Genomic DNA, 19,753 nt, shown 5'->3' on the forward strand with positions numbered 1-19,753 from the left:
TTTTATTGGTTTGGTTCTTAGAGGATGGCCACTTTCTACTAACCAGGAAGACAAAAATACTGGAACTGCTAAACCATTCAGATTCTATGTTGAATTACACCACAGTCACCATCACCCAATGATATTGAAGCTTCTTCAAACGAACAACGTTGTCCATGGTAACGGGTCCAGTGTGCGCGCAGAAGAATCAGATGCTAGTTATTTCGACAACCATTTTCTAACTACTATAACGTCGACAAATTAGCTAACGTTATGGTTGAACTAAATCAAACGATGTGGCGGCTATATAGAATATACTAATACGTCAGGGAGTATGCAACGTGCATTCTGACTACAGTTTTAACGATCCAGCTAAATTAGCCAACAAGGCTAATCCCTATTACAGAATAATCCCAATCTGACAAAATGCTCTTTGTTCACCTCGCATGTTAGCCAGCTATCTGTATTAGATAGCTAACGTTGATTTAGATACCTGTAACGCCGGTCTGAATTTTTGTTGTTGATTGTAAACGGTTAACGTTACTGGACAGAAACCTTTTGGATAATTAAGCGAACGTTATTAGATAGCGAGCTAATCAATTGAATTGCATACTAGTTTTGCCGACCAAACACTCACATCAAGACAAGAACATCATGGAGATAAACCTCAACCGAATTGATTATCTACAGGTAACTGGATTGCATGTTTGCTAGTATAACTAGCTAGATAATTCAACTGGGTAGATTTTTCCTATATTTTGACCCCTGACCATGTCACCAATGTTATGGCTAAATAGTAGCCTGAATGGAAAAAGAGTTGAACAGCTTGATTTTATTTGTGTACTCTGCCAATTTTACCTTAAGTAACTAGATGACTCGTGATACTGACTGACTCTGGCTGTCACATTCATCGACACAGGTTGGTGTGATATCTCAGAAAACCATGAGGCTCCTCCCTGCCTTGGGACGCAAAGCAACCCAAAAGGTACTGTAATGTGAATGTGCATTATTAGAGGTGACCCATAAATAGACCTTGTGGTGTGTTGGAATATGATTTTTGAACAATGTCCCAAGTACTCGAGTTAGAAATGTCGTTTTGTGTGTCTCAGGTTGCTGTTGCTGATCATGATGGTGTGATAACTTGTTTTGGGATGAAAAAAGGAGAAGCTGTGGTAGGTATTGAGTCCTACATATTTAACAACATTGAAATACTCACCTGGGTGCCAGTCTTTTTTTGGAGCCTACTCATTCATCACTGTTGGCTAAATCAGAGCCAGACTGGCACCAAGGCTAGCAGAATACAGCCACTTTCATGGACTTCATATGAATACCTACTGCCGTTGTGCCCAGGAACAAGGCACTTAGCTTAATCCCTATCTGCACCAGGAAAGCTTCTCTGCAGCTGACCCTGTGCTGTTCGGTGGCATGGGTACAGTGCCCTCTAAAAGACAAGTTTCCCTTGTCATTGTGTAATGAATAAATAAAGTTTCATTCCATGAACGTTGATTGTACCTATCTTTTCCAGCCTGTGTTCAAGACTTTGCCAGGGCAGAAGATAACAAGGCTGGACCTTGGTGGGGCTCTTGGAACCCCACAGGAGAAGATCTTTGTGTGTGCTGGCTCGGAAGTGAAGGGATACACCAAGAAAGGCAAACAGTTCCTGTCCTTTGAGGCCAACCTTACAGAAAGCATCAATGCCATGTGAGTTTTAACTTTTTGATGTGAATTATAGGTTACCTGGCCTTGGTTCCAAGCCTTCTACACATGTTTGTCAACAGTGACGAGCGAGACTTGGGAGTATGGTTATGGTTATGGTTTTGAGAAAGTATAGTCTAGCTTTTATTTTTAAAGAGACTTGGAGCATTCTTTAATTGGTTTATAAATAAGAGGAATTGTGGGTGTGTTTTTGTGCTGCTTTATATTACAATGTGTTTTTTTTTTTCATGCCTACAATGTGTTTTTCAGGCACGTTTCAGGAGCAGACCTTTTTGTGTGTGCGAGTTACATCTACAACCACTACTGTGACTGCAAGGATCAAGACTACTACCTGTCTGGAGACAAAATTAATGACATTGTGTGCTTGCCTGCTGAGAACTTGGGCCGCATTGTCCCTGTGTTGGCATGTCAAGACCGAGTTCTCAGAGTGTTGCAGGTGAATGGAAATTGTTTGTGAGTACTGCAGTATGAATATATATACGTACTTCAATGAGTACTTCAGTGAGTTTGTGTTTTCTTGCCCATAGGGATCTGAGCTTGTGTATGATATTGAAGTCCCTGGTCCTCCCTCAGTTTTGGAGCTGTACAATCGAGATGGAGGCGAGTATAAAATCCTTATACTGAACTCAAATGTAAATTTCACACATCCCTGTACTTACAGCAAACTGGTCTACTTCTACCCCACCGTCTGCTTTAGGGACTAATGGCGAAGACGTTCTCTATGGAACTGTGGATGGCAAACTGGGACTGATTAGGATAACTGATTCCTCTTCCTCTTCTAAATGGGAGATTGATAATGAGAAAAAGAAAGGAGGTACAGTACTGTTAATGAAGATGAAAACTAGTATATGTTTCATCTGTCAGAGACTCAGAGTACCTATGCACTGAAACACAATTAGCACATGTATTATCATTGTATATTGTAAGAATGTTATTAACATTGACTTACCATGTTAGACATCATTCAATCATATAGCATCATTCCATTCATTGAGCTTATTCGACATTTTCTTCTTCTATGGCTGTTTCTACTAGGTGTTTTGTGCATCGACACGTATGATATTCTGGGTGACGGGGTGAAAGACATCCTTGTTGGCAGGGACGATGGGACAGTGGAGGTCTATGGGTTTGACAGCTCCAACGAGCCCACATTGCGCTTTGAGCATGTAAATCCACAAATAATATTTTTCATTATTTTATGCTACATTCTACTGGCGTTGTACATATCATCTGAAATTCAGGGGGGGAAAATACCTACCGGTATTTATTTTAATTCAAGGGTGATAGAAATGTATTTTTGTTGTAAAATAAATAACAAACTTTCTGTCCTAAAGTTGAGAGAATATTGTAGAAATCCATGTCTTTGGATTTGTCCACCAGGTGTTATTGGAGAGCGTCACCTCTATCCAGGGTGGCTGTGTTGGGAAGGAGTCTTATGACGAGGTTCTAACAGCCACGTACACAGGTGAGCTATCAACAAAAGGAGAGGGTTTTATGCACAAGAGCTATACTAAAAAAAAAAACACTAGAGAGAAAAATGAATGTCCGCTGACTGTTTGCTGCTCCTAAGTGCTCTATAGGAGATACAGATACAAAGTTATGAGCGGCTTGAAATAATATGTGTGTGTCCAGGATGGGTGACAGGGCTGACCACAGAGCCCCAGCAGGCAGAGGCAGGCCCTGGAGAGGAAGTCAAGATGAGTCAGGAGACCCAGAGCAAAGTGGCAGCTCTCAGGTATACTTGTGGACAGTTGTTGTTGTCACCTGCGTTTGCAATATATATCAATGGAACTTTGTAAGCAAAACTCAGTGTTGGCAAGGTTAATTCAACAGCCAAAGTAAAGTCCTGTGTTTAGCAAAAATTTAAGTTAGCTAACTTAAATATGAGGACAGATGCTGTCTGTTGTTATAATTTTCCCAGTATGAACCCAGAACGCTTGTCCCCCTCAGGGCAGAGCTAGACCAACTGCAGATGAAGGTCGTTCAGGGCCGTGAGAAGTACCAGCAAACCGCGCAGTCTAGTACGGCGGTCTCTGCCATGCCTGTGTTCAGCGTCAACGACAAGTTCACCCTGTGTCAGGATGACGCCAGCTACAGCCTGACCCTGGAAGTGCAGACGGCCATCGACAATCTGCTGCTGCAGGTGAAATAAATTGACTCAACTCTGTATTTATGTTCTGTATTGAACCCGGAAGAGAAATTTGTATGTTTTTTTTGCATGAGAGAGATCTGCTAATTATACAAATATGCAATGACTTGTGGATATTTCTGTCATGGATTGTAACGTTAATATTGTTTTCTTTACAGAGTGATGTACCAATTGATCTGCTGGATGTCGACAAGAACTCTGCTGTTGTGAGTTTCAGCGAATGTGATTCAGAGGTGAGATGTCCTCGTACAGAGAGCATACAAATAATACAAGTGAATGCTTTAGATTCCTCAAGGCACTAATTATGCCTTCTGTTCCAGCAGCCAAAAGGCAATTTTCTACTCGTTACGTACAGATGCCAAGCAAATACTACACGGCTTGAGCTGAAGGTGAGGGATTTTTTTAAGAGTATGTTTTAGTCAGTTCTTACTGATTTTAGCCCAATAACAATTTATTTAGAATTGTACTCATGGCAATTCATAATAAATTGTCAATTGCAACCAATAGAAGTACCACTCTCAAGTTCCCACCCAGTCTCACCTGCCTCTGCAATGCTAAGGGCAACACTGCTGTGTGTTCTCATGACTTGTGTCACAGCATCTTCTCCCTTCTCCAGGTGAGGTCCATTGAGGGCCAATATGGCACCCTACAGGCCTACATCACCCCACGCCTGCAGCCCAAGACCTGTCAGGTACGCCAGTACCTCATCAAACCTCTGTCCCTTCACCAGAGAACTCACACCATTGAACAGGACAGGTAAGGATAAGGATACTGAAAGAAAGACAGTGTTTGACTCAATTTCCCTCTTTTTCTGTCTTCTTTCATTCGCTCCCTTTTTCTCTCCATCCCCCCCAAACAGACCCATGAACACTTTGAGTCTAGTTGGCCAATTCAGCTTTGCAGAGATCCACTCCTGGGTCCTCTTCTGCTTGCCAGAGGTCCCAGAGAAGACTCCAGCAGGGGAGAATATCACCTTCTACTTCCAGAACACTTTCCTTGGAACGCAGCTGGAAGCCACGTACTGGTTAGGAATTAAATTCAATACAACTTAATTTATCCCCTTTGGGATATGCATCAGAGTTCTTGGTTTAGTTTTCCAAGTAAATGTAACCAATGGAATAATCCCAAAAGTGCAAACTAAAGCTGAAATCAAGCTCACTTCACAAACCTTTTGCCATTGTACTATAGGGAGATTGAATTAAGACTGTACATTCAATATGGGTTTTCTTCTCCCACTTTGTCATTTTAGTAAAGGGGAAGGCCACTTCAAGTCTGACAATATTTCCACCATCTCCATACTGAAGGATGTCCTCTCCAAAGAAGCCACCAAAAGAAAAAACAATCTTGATATTTCTTATGGTAGGTCTTTAGCTAGTTACATTTATCTGTTTTTAGGCTACTAGTTAGAGTTATCGACGATGGAGTGAAACAGTTATGTCTGTTCATGAAATAAAACATATATTATCTTATCTCACAATTTTATTTGTGGCTCTAATTTCCAGATATCAATGACGATTCAGTGGGCCACACACTCAAGATGATTCATCCGAAGCTTGAGTATCAGCTGCTATTGGCCAAAAAGGTTCAGCTGATTGACGCATTAAAAGTAAGTGCTAGTGTTGCAAAAAAATAAATAAATGAAACTACTTAAATATTGCAACTCTTGCTCAAATTTTGCTGTGTGTGTTTTGTAGGAGCTTCAGGTTCACGAGGGGAATGCGGACTTCCTCATTCCTGAATATCGTAACATTCTAGACGAGTCTGCCTATCTGCTAGAGGAATACAAGAAACAACCAGCTCACCTGGAAAGACTTTATGGTATATCAATGTACAGTTATTGCTCTAGAATTCTTGTTTCAGTAGAATTAAAAACAAATTACACTTTCAGCTATCACAGTTGCTTAGCTTGCCAATGATCCTTATATCCTGGGTGCAAAACGAATTTGACAGTATGGTTATGCAAAACTACCATGACAGTAACCTGTGTGTGTGTTTTTCCGTTTCCCCAGGTATGATAACGGACCTCTTCATCGACAAATTCAAATTCAAAGGACAGAATGTGAAGACAAAGGTGTCATTGCTGCTGGAAGTTTTGGATAACTACGATTTGGATTCTTTGATGAATTTCTTCAATGAGGCATAATATCAAACTTGAGCAAAGAGGATGCAAACTTTTACACTCCATTTGTAATAGCTTTTGTTTTGTTTAGAGTATAGAGTTTACTTTCCAGCTTTTTTTGTGTGTAAGATACTAGAATTATGTTACATAATCTGAATTTTTTATGTCAATTGTCAACAACATCTGGATGTCTAAAGCCATATTCTGTTGGCCTAGCTATATACAGTGCATTGGAAACTATTCAGACCCCTTTTTCCATATTTTGTTATGTTATTATAGCCTTATTCTAAAATGGATTAAAATATTTTTTTTCCCTCATCAATCTACACACTACCCCATAATGACAAAGTGAAAACAGGTTTTTAGAAATGTTTGCAAATGTATGAAAATAAATAAATACCTTAATTATGTAAGTATTCAGACCCTTTGCTATGATACTCAAATTTGAGCTCAGGTGCATCCTGTTTCCATTGATCATCCTTGAGATGTTTCTACAACTTGATTGGAGTCCACCTGTCGTAAATTCAATTGATTGGACATGACTTGGAAAGGCACACACCTGTCTATATAAGATCCCACAGTTGACAGAGTACGTCAGAGCAAAAACCAAGCTATGAGGTCAAAGGAATTGTCCATAAAGCTCCCAGACAGGATTGTGTTGAGGCAGAGATCTGGGGAAGTGTACCAAAAAATGTCTGGAACATTGACGGTCCCCAAGAACACTGGCCTCCATCATTCTTAAATGGAAGAAGTTTGGAACCACTAAGACTCTTCCTAGAGCTGGCCGCCCGGCCAAAGTGAGGAATCGGGAGAGAAGGGCCTTAGTCAGGGAGGTGACCAAGAACTCGATGGTAACTCTGACAGAGCTCCAGAGATCCTCTGTGGAGATGGGAGAACCTTCCAGAAGGACAACCATCTTTGCAGCACTCCACCAATCAGGCTTTTATGGTAGAGTGGCCAGATGGAAGCCACTCCTCAGTAAAAGGCACATGACAGGCCACTTGGAGTTTGCCAAAAGGCACCTTAAGACTCAGACCATGAGAAACAAGATTCACTGATCAGATGAAACCAAGATTGAACTATTTGGCCTGAATGCCAAGCGTCACGTCAGGAGGAAACCTGGCACCATCCCTACAGTGAAGCATGGTGGTGGCAGCATCATGCTGTGGGGATGTTCTTTAGCGGCAGGGAGATCGAGGGAAAGATGAACAGAGCAAAGTACAGAGAGATCCTTGATGAAAAGCTGCTCCAGAGCTATCCGAGACCTCAGACTGGGGTGAAGGTTCACCTTCTAACAGGACAATGACCCTAAGCACACAGACAAGGCAGGAGTGGCTTCGGGACAAGTCTTTGAATGTCCTTGAGACCACAGACTTGTCCCTTGAACCCAATCAAATATTTCTGGGGAGACCTGAAGATAGCTGTGCAGTGACACTCCCCATCCAACCTGGCCTGAGCTTGAGAGGATCTGCAGAGAAGAATGGGAGAAAATCCCTAAATACGGGTCTGCCAAGCTTGTAGTGTCATACTCAAGGCTGTAATCGCTGCCAAAGGTGCTTTAAAAAAATGTTTTTTTATTTAACTAGGCAAGTCAGTTAAGAACAAATTCTTATTTTCAATGACGACCTAGGAATAGTGGGTTAACTGCCTTGTTCAGGGGCAGAAGGACAGATTTTTACCTTGTCAGCTCGGGGATTCAATCTTGCAACCTTTCGGTTAGAAGTCCAACGCTCTAACCACTAGGCTAGGCTACCTGCTAACCACTAGGCTACCTGCCGCCCCAGGTATCCTAAACCCCTGTGCTTCAACAGAGTACTGAGTAAAGAGTCTGAATACTTATGTAAATGTGATATTTCATTTGAAAAAATTCCCAAAAATATGTTTTGCTTTGTCATTATGGGATATTGTGTGTAGATTGATGAGGGGGAAAAACAAACATTTTCATCCATTTTAGAATAGAATGTGTAAGAGTCAAAGGGTCTGAATACTTTCTGAATGCACTGTATATTCAGTTATATGTTTTGTTTTATAGGTTGGCACTTGAACATACCATCCTTGATGTTTGGCAGTTATATTTCTATTGAAGTATTTAGACTAACTAGAGTATTTAAATCATGTGGTTTAAATCATGTGTGGTTTATTTGTCATGGGGTGAGGTTATCTCTGTGTATAGCATAAATGAGTGTAACAAGACTTTGCGATGCTCTCAGAGAGATCATAATTGTTTGTACGATATATTAATTCAAATTATGAAAAATGTACATTTTGACTCTTTCATTATCTATACGCCGAAATCGCAACGGCCTGCGTATTCTCGGACACATGAAGTCTGAGTTGTATCAGCCGCCGTAGATTCGTGACGTAATTTTCGCCTTCGGTTGTGATTGGCCGTTTCAATAGTCGCGGGCTACTTGAACTGAGAACAAGCAACATTTCTGCATTAATAAATATTTTCAGAGAACAAGGAACTAGGACTAGGTAAAGGTTGCGCGGTGGTTAGCTACATTTATTGGATTTAGTCAAACAGCATGGCGAGCTAATGTCGGTTTTCATGCGGAAGATGATTTTGTTGTCTCAACGTTAAGTAGGGTTTTAAATTTGCAGTTTAGAATTACGTTGTTGCCATCTCAACACCCCAGACTTGTCTGTGCGATACCTTATGCTACTGTAGCTAGCTTGCCTGTTTGTGCTATCTTATACAATTTGTAAGTTCGTTTTTATATTCATTACAATATTTATTTACCAGGTTTTATTTTCTTTGTAGCAAAGTGGACGTTTCTGCAGTGACTTGTTTGAGCCAGAAACTGAGGATAACATGTCAGGATCAAACCAAGGACAAGGAGGCGCGGTTGATGTTCCGCTGCCGGAATACCAAAACCAAGAAAATATGCTGTCCAGACTGAGGGGTCCAATCAAAAACTGGGCAGACAACCAGGAGAACATTGTCCCCAAAGTACCACAGAGAACAGTTCTGGGAGGCTTGCAAAACAACCAATGCAGCATTCCTCAAAACACAACACAGGTTAGTAATTTCTAGCAATTTTCTAATTGGCATGTAGATTGGGCTAGGTTGTTTACTACCAAACATTATCACCTTAGGACAAAACTGTCATAATTTTAGGTCATATTTTCACGGCCAAGAGTAGTGTTTAATTTACATCTGAATAATAACTTCATATTCACCTTACTGTATTCAAAGTTTGTATTGTTAATGTCCGCTAACTAGCTAGGTACCCTCCCAAGTAGTCCGCCATTTTATGCGGTCAACGTCTTGTTAAACATTGGGATGGCCAACTTGCTTTCTCATGCTTTCCCATATCATCACATTTTTTATTAATTAGCATGACATGGTTAGGTGGAACTGACTCATTGTTGAAACCATGGGCACTGAAATATTTAACCTTTCATTTCAGTTGCTGTCCTGCAAAAATGAAAGTGAAGTACCTAAAAGTTATGCAGAGAAGCTGGGCACCAAGCCGCCAGCTTTTCAGATTCACCTGGATGAGCCAGATTCTGCTTTCTCCAGGAAAAGGGTGTCCCTCAAAGCCAAGCCTTCCATAGAAATGTACCCCCTGAAACTGAACCCCACAGTTACCTGTCTCAGGCAGCCTCTGGCCCCTCTTGACATACCTGACACATGTGTGTCTAACATGGATCTTAGTTTTGGTGGTGAGTATTTCAGTAATACACCTGGTGAAATTATTGAACATTTCCCTTTACCCTTTTATAACATTGAGGTGATGTTATTGTCTATCGATTAGAAAGTCACAACATTTTCCAATTCTCTATATAGATTGTCCCATGGATATGTCAGTTACTGAAGGTGAAGAGAAGCCAGTGGACATGAATGTGGCAACAGAGTATGCTTCAGAAATACATGAGCATCTCAGGGAAATGGAGGTGAGCAAACTATTCATTGTTCAGTTGTCACACAAATCACTGAACCATGACTACAGTTGTCTTTTTGTGCTCTTGTCCCTAGGTTAAGTTCAGACCAAAAGTAGGCTACATGAAAAAGCAGCCAGACATAACCTATAGCATGCGGGCTACCCTTGTTGACTGGCTGGTGGAGGTTGGCGAGGAGTACAAGCTCCAGAACGAGACTCTATACCTTGCTGTGAACTACATTGACCGTTTCCTGTCTTCCATGTCAGTCCTGCGGGGGAAGCTGCAGTTGGTCGGAACCGCCGCCATGCTGTTGGCCTCGTAAGTGTCAACCCCACAGCATCCTTAAAGGGATAGTTCACCTATTTGTGTGCCATAAAGGTGTGCAGCGTAAACCAAGTTTGTTCTATATGTTGTGTAGAACCCACTGTATTAGGCCTCTGTCCCAAATTATTAGACAAGATAGGCACCAACATCTGACTAATTTACATTTGAGGGAACTGTCCCTTCAAATGAAATTCAACCCAAGAGATGAAGTACTCCTTTAATTGATTGTGTCAAGCTAAGCAATGTGTGCTTTGATCACTCACTGGTTTTCATTCAAATGCAGGAAGTTTGAAGAGATCTACCCCCCGGAGGTGGCAGAGTTCGTTTACATCACGGATGACACCTACACAAAAAAGCAAGTGTTGCGGATGGAGCATCTGTTGCTTAAAGTGCTCTCCTTTGATCTGGCCTCTCCCACCATCAACCAGTTTCTCACCCAGTACTATCTCACCCAGCCTGTCAGCAACAAGGTGGAGAGCTTGTCAAGGGTGAGTAGACTGCACATTGTAGTGGTGTTCACATCTTGTAATTCAAAGTCCTACTCCAGTCAGTTTCACTTCATTTAATACCTGATTTACTTAACAAAAGGCACCACTCAATAGGTGGACCAGGTATCATGACATGGCACAAGTGGGAGGGTGGGACTTCACTCTTTTGTTCTTTATCTCAAGGAAGGGGGAGGCTGATATCATCAGACCAACTCCTTGAGTGCCCTACTCAATGTTTGCAGTTCTCTAAACACTATTTTGCCTAACATTATATTACCTTTTAGTGTGCACTTCAATTTATTCTTGGGATATCACTTCAACAGTGAACAACAAAATCCATAGAGGTTGAAATTGTTTTATAGATATTTGATTTTTGTCTTAAATGTTGTCTTTGTTTCCTTAGTTCCTAGGGGAGCTCAGTCTAGTAGACTCCGACCCATTCCTGAAGTACCTCCCCTCTCAGACTGCTGCTGCCGCCTTTGTTTTGGCAAACCACACTATAACAGGAAGCTCATGGGTGAGTTTGCAATGCTGCGCTGAGTGTTCTAGCAGGGGAGGAGTTTCATTGCCCTCTGGTTCGGCCGTGATGACCCACTCAAAATTAAGCAACAATGTAACATCTTAAACAGGTCTTTGCCTCAGTGCAGTAGGCCAGGATTTGGTAGCTGGAGCTAACAGGAATTATCTCCCTGCAAGTATATATGCCACTGGCTCACACTGTCCATCTCCCTGAGTAGTCCAACAATCAACTTTTTGGGATCTCATGAACCTTTCTCATGTAAATATGGAAGGCTTCAGTAATAGAGGCTTCCTTTTTTAATCTCACTTGCTGCCTAAACTTTCATATTGATGGTTCATAACATGGTAACTCACCTTATCGCAACTGACTGAACTTTGTATAACCAAGATTTACAACTGCTTATGTCCTTGGTGCAACAACCAATTAGTAGTCACTGACGGTCAAGTGGCCGTGTAACATTTAATTCTGCACCTAAACTTGGCACAAACTATTATTTACACCTTGCTGAATTCAGTGCTGTATTAAGTATGCTTTTGTAAGATTTACGTTTGAAAAGTAGTCTATTCCCCTGTTGGAAGGTTTGTTAACTGACCACATGGGAATACAGTGACTCGTCAGTCTCTTGATTGCGTTTGATCTTCAGGGTAGAACCATGCAGTGTTTTATTTTCCACACTAAAGTTTAAGCTTAACATTTTCCTTAAACAACCGTAGCATGAGATTGTCATACCCTGAAAAGATGGGTTGGCTGCCTGTGTTCAGTTGCAGTTTAATTTATCCACAATTTTTCCTAAATTCAGATCTTTTGTCAACTGAAATCTTAGCCCTAAATTAGAATGAATTGGTGTGCAGTGACTTTTGTGCATTTTCTGACAGTTTGTTTTATTTCAGTCCAAGTCTCTGGCAGAGGTGACTGGCAACTCTTTAGAAGACCTGATGCCATGCATAGAGGATCTGCACCAAATGTACCTCAACGCTGCTACGCACGCACAGCAGTCAGTGAGGGAGAAGTACAAAGTTGCCAAGTAAGTACACCGTATAGATGGATTTCTTTTCATGTTGGCATATTTCGCTAATGTAAACCATTGCAGGCCATCCATTTGTGACTCTAATATAAAATAAGCTTACGCATTGCTATTTTGTTTTTCCTACTAGGGATACTACTTGTTCATATGGCAATTTTCTAGATTTCTATTAGCTTGAACATAAATGGTGGGTCTGAATGATTTCTACCATAGTGTTTCTCTCTCTAGGTACCAAGAGGTCTCTCTCATCGAGCCCCCCATGAAACTGTCTTTGAACTGATTTTTTTGTGCATATTTATTTTTTACTATGCGTGTTATATTGCCAGAATTTCAATAACTGAACTCATGGCCGTGGTCTTGAGGATGTGGACAACATTTTAGATTTTTTAAATGTGCATTTATATGTACAATCCTGTAGGATAAGGGTTATTTTATGCTTGATGTAGCCCTGGGCTTTAATGTCGTTAATCAGGCAATGTCATGTTTCTTTTCTTACTAGACAAATGTTTGCAGTGGTTTTTAATTGCTTAAAAGCTGTAAAGATTAGTCTCACTTTCTGCATCTTTGTAATAAAACTGCAGCTTATTTTCCTTCCTGCCACTAATAGACACTTGTGAATATTTCCTGACAAATCTGACTAACCATGGTTTGGTTTTCTATGACAACTTTATACTGTGAAAGTCTGTCTTTCTCTTAAATCACTTGTCTCATGTAAATGTATGTGTCTTGGCATTCATTGGTTATCAATTAAGGATTCATCTGCTCTGTATGTCTCTTGTAAATAAATTCCATTCCCACAGACCCTTGGTTATTAATCCTTTTTAAAATGTATTGTTCTTCATACTATTCTGGAAGTAGTTCAGGGTCATAGCACCATGTAAGACAGCTTTCTAATTTGAAGTGAAAGTTTAAAATCACAATTTGTGGGTTGCGGCAGTATTGCATGTCTTGTTGTGGCCTCTTGGGGGCACCAGAACACTACTGCTCCCTTGCCTTAGTGCAGCATTTCCCAAACGCAGTCCTTCGACCCCAAGGCACTACACCGCTGATTCAAATAATCAAAGCTTGAGTTCATTAATATGAATTAGCTATGTAGTGTTAGAGCAAAAACCAGGACTGAGTTGGGAAATGCTGCCTTAGTGAATACATTTTCAATGTTTTTCTCAAGTCCTTGCAGGGAAATTTGAGTAACAACCCGGTGGTTTTGTTCTAGCACAAATATATTCTGGTTAAAGTAACATGGTGTTTCCAACAAGTCGTTTTGTCCATTTTAAAGTTACATTTTCAAAAAGTCTCATCTATAGATGTAATTTCTGTATTATGACTAGGTTGGTGTTGTGTGATTAGTTTGTCTGCCGCGTACCCATTGGTTTGCCACATTGATTCCCTCAACTTGGAGAGGAATGCTTTTAGTTACATGTCATGGTGATAGAATGGAAGTAAAATAGCATATTTAGACGGGTTCAAACTTACTCTTGGGGCTGATTCTGTTGCAAAATGATTCTTAAACGGAACTGGGAGGGACTAACCTGAATCTTTCCAATAAACACTGGGATTAATGATTACACCACTGGTTTCAATGGTAATCACACTTCTGCCTCGCCACTATGCCATTTCAGTTTGAGTTATTTTACTTATGTTACAAATGATGCTGTAGCATGTCATCTTCTGCTAGGAGACCACAAAATAATCAACTCAAATATTGTAATTTAACTGAAAGTCCTCAGCCACCAAGCTCTGGTTGAAAATCATGACTTAGTAGTCATTAAAGCCATGAGACACAGATGAATGCACATTTAAACAAAGACAGGCAGATTGTGGATGCCATTTTTAAATTGAATGGGTGTTTCTTGGGGGGGGTTGTTTCAATGATCCATGCATCATGCAAGATAAGGTGTATATGAATATGCTTGAATTCAATTCATGTCCCGGTGTTTGAGAAACAGATCTAGAAATCTGTGCCATAAATGTAATGAATTATGGTTGGCATCTGGCTATTTTAAAGCGACCGTTCAAAGCTGGGGATCCCATTTAAATTGAAGAAAGCTGCTTAACAGATACATTTAAGGGAGATATGATTGATGCTTCAGAAAATGATATTTGAAGATTTCACAAAAGATATAGCCATCAGAACTCCTAGTCCTAAAGAAAGGAATGGCAGTTCTTCACAAAGGCAACATTGTTTCCATTCTGAAGCTGTGACATAAAACGAGCAGACTGATCATGTCAAATGTCTTATGACAATTTAGTTACACAATGTTTTAATCGAACTGCCACTTCAATGACAACATTACGATTAAACCTGTTTTCTGTTCCAAGCTGCCCTGTGATTTGATTCTTTGCCTGCAAGTGAACAGGTAGCCAATGGCAGTGAGGGGGGCTTCTTGCTCTGTGTGTGTGTGCCTGCTTGTGTGTATGCACCGGTGATACATTGTTCTGGCTCTGTACGGCGATCGCTGAGTACAGAGCCCAGCAACAGAATGCTTACCACCCATTTACCCAGTCTATCTTTACGGGTGCACACGTCTACACTATGGACCAATTCTCCTCTAGATAACGATACGAGACAACAGGAATATATAAGGAAAAATAAAACCATGGAGGGAAAGAAAATTCCCAAAGCAGCCAGCCGCAATGATCTAACATTCTAAAATGACAACCATGACCACACCTCGGCACCTCTCCAAACGCTAAAGGATCCTGAACGTGTTCAGGGGGGACTCCAGAGCTGACCCATGCCCTCACCGAGGAGGTTCTTGGTGGCATCCACCTCGCTGCCCGTAGCCCTGGGCTGGGGCTGGAACCTGAGTGTGTACCTGGGGCTGTTGCTCCTGCTGCTTCTGCTCATGCTGCTACTGCTCTGGATGCTCCTCAAGCAGCTGAGGAACTCGGTGGGGTCTAGTCTGCAGCCTGGACGCTCTCTGAGGGACCCTCGCCATGGTCAGAGAGGAAACTATGTCGTATGAGGAAAGAAGAAGTGTGTGCTGACTTTGTTGGACTGTGTCTCACAGCTTGTTGGACGGGAAGACGGTCTTCTCCACATCAAGAATTGTTTTGGACTGTGCCAAAGACTGTTGTAAGGAAAGGCTGTCTTTTCTGAAAGGGCAAAAGATCTTGTCATAAGAAAATGCTTTCTTCTCAAGCGGTGTCAGACTCTGCTGTAGACCTGTCAAGGAACGATAGCATTTTCTGAAAGGGTGTTGAACTATCCCTCAGCTTGTGGAAAGAAAATACTGTTTTCTCTTGAAGTCTGTTTGAATGTATCTCATGGTTTGTAGAACACTTACATATAGCCTTCCACAGAAGTGTGTTTGACTGTGCCTCACAGCTTGTTGACTGACGAGCTATACACTATGGAGCTTATAACCTGATATAAATGGCTTATTCTTCAGTCTGTTGAACAATGGATCGTAGAAACCAGAGAAGTGATTCAGACTGCTTAGTTGTGTCTAACAGAGACGGTGACTCAGCAATCCTTGTTTCATCATCAGTATATGTGTTTTATCTTATTTCTATGTATGTATTGTACATAATGTATTCACCATTATATCAGTATATATTTTCTGATGAGTGCATACAGTGTAAGATAGCCTACAATGTCGAATTTCTGAGAATACACTCTGATATTAAACGGATAGTTCACCCAAATTACACATTGATTTCCTTACCCTGTAAGCAGTCTAAGGTATGACAGCAATCCATGCTTTGGTTTTATTTCCCTGGCACTGTTTCCTAACGCTAATGTAGTACTGCCTTAGGCATGGATATATGTAACTAAGGGTCTAACCCAATGGTGTATATAAACCCTGGATTGCTGACGCTATGTATTGGCCATTGAGAGGCTTTGAAGCCACCGGTCGGCCATATTGGCACTCCCTAGTAGGAGCAGTCCTCCATAGGAATGAATGGAATTCTACAGTATTTCAATTAAATGTTTCAAGGACAAAATTACATGTATGTAAGTATTTTTGTTGTAGTGGGGAAAGCATCTCTCTAAAAAAAATTACTTAAAGGAAAATGTTTTTATATATTTTGAAATTTGCATGTTTAGCTCACATAATATAATTTAAAAGTATGCATTAATGTGTCTGTAATAAAATAAACGTGTTAGAAACTAACGTAGACATTAATACAAGCATTTTTACCCCTTCCAAATTGTCTTTGGCTTCAATACAGCGCCCCTGTCAGTCATCCAGGGTTTATACACATCATTGGTCTACCTCTTCCACCCCATGCTGTTTGGATGCTCTGTGTTTTGCCTCTATAGGAAGCTGTGTGTGTGCATGCGCCCGCAGGTATGTTTGTGTATGACACTACATTTTTTAATCCATGAACATTTTGTTTATATTAGATTGTTCACCGTTACGTCGGTACTTCAGAATGTGCTTGATTGACAACGTAAGCATTTCTATGTTTCACCAGAACATGTCATTCAGTAGCTCTTGAGTTCATCCATGTACATGCCCATGGGGGTGCCATGTGTGTGTGTTTAGTATGTTGTAATGAATGGGAAGATTTTTTTTTTTCAATGAAAGACTACAGCTAATCAATGATGTCCTCAGCTCAAGGGTTAATGAAGCTCACAACTACAAAATGCATCCTTGACTTAGCTCTGTTGTAGCCCCATTTGTTTCATTGTATATTTGTATATAAATACAATGTCACGAATGGCCCTAGGCTCCATTGAATGATCAACAGTGTACCTCAGCAAAAAATACTCACATGGCATCAATATACAAAACATTATTCTCTGAATAAAAAAATTACAATGGCAGGATTTTTGTAGATAAATAATGACAAAATCTTCTCGTTTTCACCAACAAAGCTTTATTTAATATGGGCAAGGATGAGTTATTTTGTGCTGCACTGCTTATTTGTTGCACTGAGATTTAGCAACAACCTTGACAAGAAACGTATGTTTTATATTCCTTTGCCCATCACATACACAACCCAAGTGGGATTACTTTAACTATCATGTGCCTAAACTAACCACAGAGGCCCAAACCTCTAGACGTCAAACATCGTAACAGTCAAGGAATTTGAACAGTTCAAATTCCTTGGTAACAGTGGGTCCCTCCACTTCACTAACTAAAGCCACACAAAACTGTAGATAAGGACTCAAACTGGGCATAGGGACACATATGGCTATGATGAGAATTCAGTATGTGACCTGTTGGGTACTATGTTCTGTACAATCATGATTCATCAATGTCACGGCTGATGGTGTGTGAGCCAACACTGGAGGCGTCACACAGCATCTTTCTATTTTTCTGGGTGGAGGCGTTCAGTGGTTGACTCATGTCGTCTGTCACCACTTGGTCATCTGCAGGTCCCTTAGCCGTGGTATATTGGCTATATACCACAAACCCCCCAAGGTGCCTTATTGCTATTATAAACTGGTTAACAATGTAATTAGAAGAGTAAAAAGAAATGTTTCGTCATACCTGTGGTATACGGTCTGTTATACAACGGGTAGGTCTAATCCTGACTGCTGATTGGTTAAAACCACATTCCAGACAGTGTCTATTCCACAAGTTACCACTGGCTAAATCTATGACTTAAAAATGCCTATTTACTCTGTTTCATCTGACTGTGCAATCCACTGTCTCATCAGCCCAGCCAGGCACTTTATAAACTTGATCTCCACTATAAAAAGCATCTCACTTTTCTTTTAGACTAACTAGTTTTCAACAGCGGAGATTTGTAAAAACCTGTCTGTCTGTCTTTCCGACATTTGCAACATTGTTTCAAATTTCAAATTTGATCTCCAGCTGTCCCATAGTAATGAACATGTTGGGAGTTGGGATGAGACAGACAGGCAAGCAGTTTTTCTCAGCCAGTCAAAATCATGAATCAGCTGGCATCATTTTTATGGGTATATACAAAGAAATGTCAATTGAAAAAAGGTCAAACGAAACGAAGTGCAGCTAGTTTGCGGTCTCTCCAGCTTCAGTATGAAGTGATTGTGTTAGCTGTGTTGTTGGCTAGCTCCTCTGAACAACAGTGTCCTGACAAGTGAGCACATTTTCTATGCCAGGCGAAATCGCAAATCATAAGCTCATTGTTATGGATGTATCCAAATAAATGTCACTAGAAAACAGCTTAAACAAATGCAAATGCAGCTACTTTGCTGTTATTCTGGCTGCACTTTTTGACGTAACTGTAAATTAGCCGTAGTTGGCTAGCTAGCGAGTAAGGGATTACAACATTTGCCAGCCAGTCTGGCAATGGAACATTTAGAGCGAACGACGTCCATAGATACAGAACAAAAAGACCGAATGACTGTGTCGAGTCTCTAGCAACCAAACCGATAGAACGAGGAACAGCCAGCTTGGGTAGCAACGTTAGATTTGTGTCGGGACTATATCTTGTGACATGATGAAATAGTATGAATAAATTCATAAAAATAAAGTTAGTGAAAATGTAAATCATTATTTGAATATGTTGGTAACCTGTTGTATAAAAGTGATAATACCCTCGAAGCTGGTGTTTGGAAGATATATTGGCAAGGTTTGCTGGCGCGAGACGAAGCCTAACAACACTATGCCAATTTATCCTCCAAGCACTGACTTCTCAGGCATTATCACTTGGCTATATCATGGCTTTCAACCAATCAGCATTCAGGGCTCGAACCACACGGGTTTATAATAAGCTTTATGCCATCTGTAATGTGATGAATGGACAGCTATATAAAATGGAGCAGTGTTGTGAGTGATATATTTAGGATATTTTCCTTCAATTAAAATAATAGCAAATATGTTAGCTCCTTTCGATTTTTTTTATTGATTCTAAGGTTATAGTAGAAACACTTGGGTTTTACTGTGAGTTCAGAACATGAGAAACAGGCTTGCTGTTTTTTCACCCACGTCTAGAACCTCACACTGCACAGATCCCAAGGTGACAAAATACTGACAAAGCTGTATTTAAATGGGAATGGAACCGCTAGGCTTTAGAACACCAGCTAACTGCAACTGTAAATTGGCATTGTTGTGTCACCGGTAGGAGAGTATTGGAATTCCTGAATTTACTCAGACAATAACCTATGCGGGCATTAATGAGAAGAATTTGCTGGTGTCAAACCACATATGAAAACATGCATATTTTGAAAGCTGAGAAACAGCCCTTTCAAATGATATGGCATACAATAACAGAGCATCAATCAAATGGTAATCAGTCAAGAAAAATAGACCTATGAAAATGTGTATCTTATACAAAAATCTATGCTTTTTCCCCCCAAAACACTACCATTTACACTACTTCCTAATAAAGACGGAGATAAACTTAGAGCTTATTGAGTCTTCATTATTTTGTAAGGTTTGATCATCTGTAATCAGAATAGTAATACCCTTTACTGTGAATGAGTTACAGCCGTTTTAGTGACCTGTGGTATTTTTCTAGAATTCTATGGAATGTTCTGTGATCAGACACTTTCCTCTTAAACACATACTCTATGCACCAAAACATACACTGTTATATAGTGCAGCCCTTGTTCGCGGATGTGAATCTGAATGATTCGCTTTTAAGATAAAACTTCATAAATATGAAT

At 40.5% G+C, this 19,753-nt stretch overlaps 2 protein-coding genes across 2 annotated transcripts; both read left to right on the forward strand.

Moving 5' to 3' along the window:
- Nucleotides 1–173: 173 nt before the first annotated feature.
- On the forward strand, nucleotides 174–6,266 carry bbs7 (Bardet-Biedl syndrome 7). Its single transcript, XM_038992931.1, has 19 exons — nucleotides 174–669; nucleotides 899–964; nucleotides 1,089–1,151; nucleotides 1,505–1,680; nucleotides 1,945–2,131; nucleotides 2,223–2,295; nucleotides 2,393–2,509; nucleotides 2,731–2,861; nucleotides 3,076–3,160; nucleotides 3,328–3,430; nucleotides 3,646–3,838; nucleotides 4,003–4,077; nucleotides 4,168–4,233; nucleotides 4,461–4,600; nucleotides 4,704–4,868; nucleotides 5,094–5,203; nucleotides 5,347–5,450; nucleotides 5,539–5,662; nucleotides 5,854–6,266. The coding sequence occupies exons 1-19, from the start codon at nucleotides 634–636 to the stop codon at nucleotides 5,985–5,987; spliced, it is 2,148 nt and encodes a 715-aa protein (XP_038848859.1). The 5' UTR covers nucleotides 174–633; the 3' UTR covers nucleotides 5,988–6,266.
- Nucleotides 6,267–8,349: 2,083 nt separating this feature from the next.
- Nucleotides 8,350–13,008, forward strand: LOC120047415 (cyclin-A2-like). Its single transcript, XM_038992932.1, has 9 exons — nucleotides 8,350–8,441; nucleotides 8,728–8,985; nucleotides 9,377–9,632; nucleotides 9,757–9,863; nucleotides 9,946–10,169; nucleotides 10,459–10,663; nucleotides 11,067–11,180; nucleotides 12,074–12,207; nucleotides 12,436–13,008. Exons 2-9 carry the CDS (start codon nucleotides 8,779–8,781, stop codon nucleotides 12,485–12,487), a joined length of 1,299 nt encoding a protein of 432 aa, XP_038848860.1. The 5' UTR covers nucleotides 8,350–8,441; nucleotides 8,728–8,778; the 3' UTR covers nucleotides 12,488–13,008.
- Nucleotides 13,009–19,753: the final 6,745 nt, after the last annotated feature.

The sequence above is a fragment of the Salvelinus namaycush genome, chromosome 5 (genome assembly GCF_016432855.1).
Source record: "Salvelinus namaycush isolate Seneca chromosome 5, SaNama_1.0, whole genome shotgun sequence".
Taxonomy (NCBI): domain Eukaryota; kingdom Metazoa; phylum Chordata; class Actinopteri; order Salmoniformes; family Salmonidae; genus Salvelinus; species Salvelinus namaycush.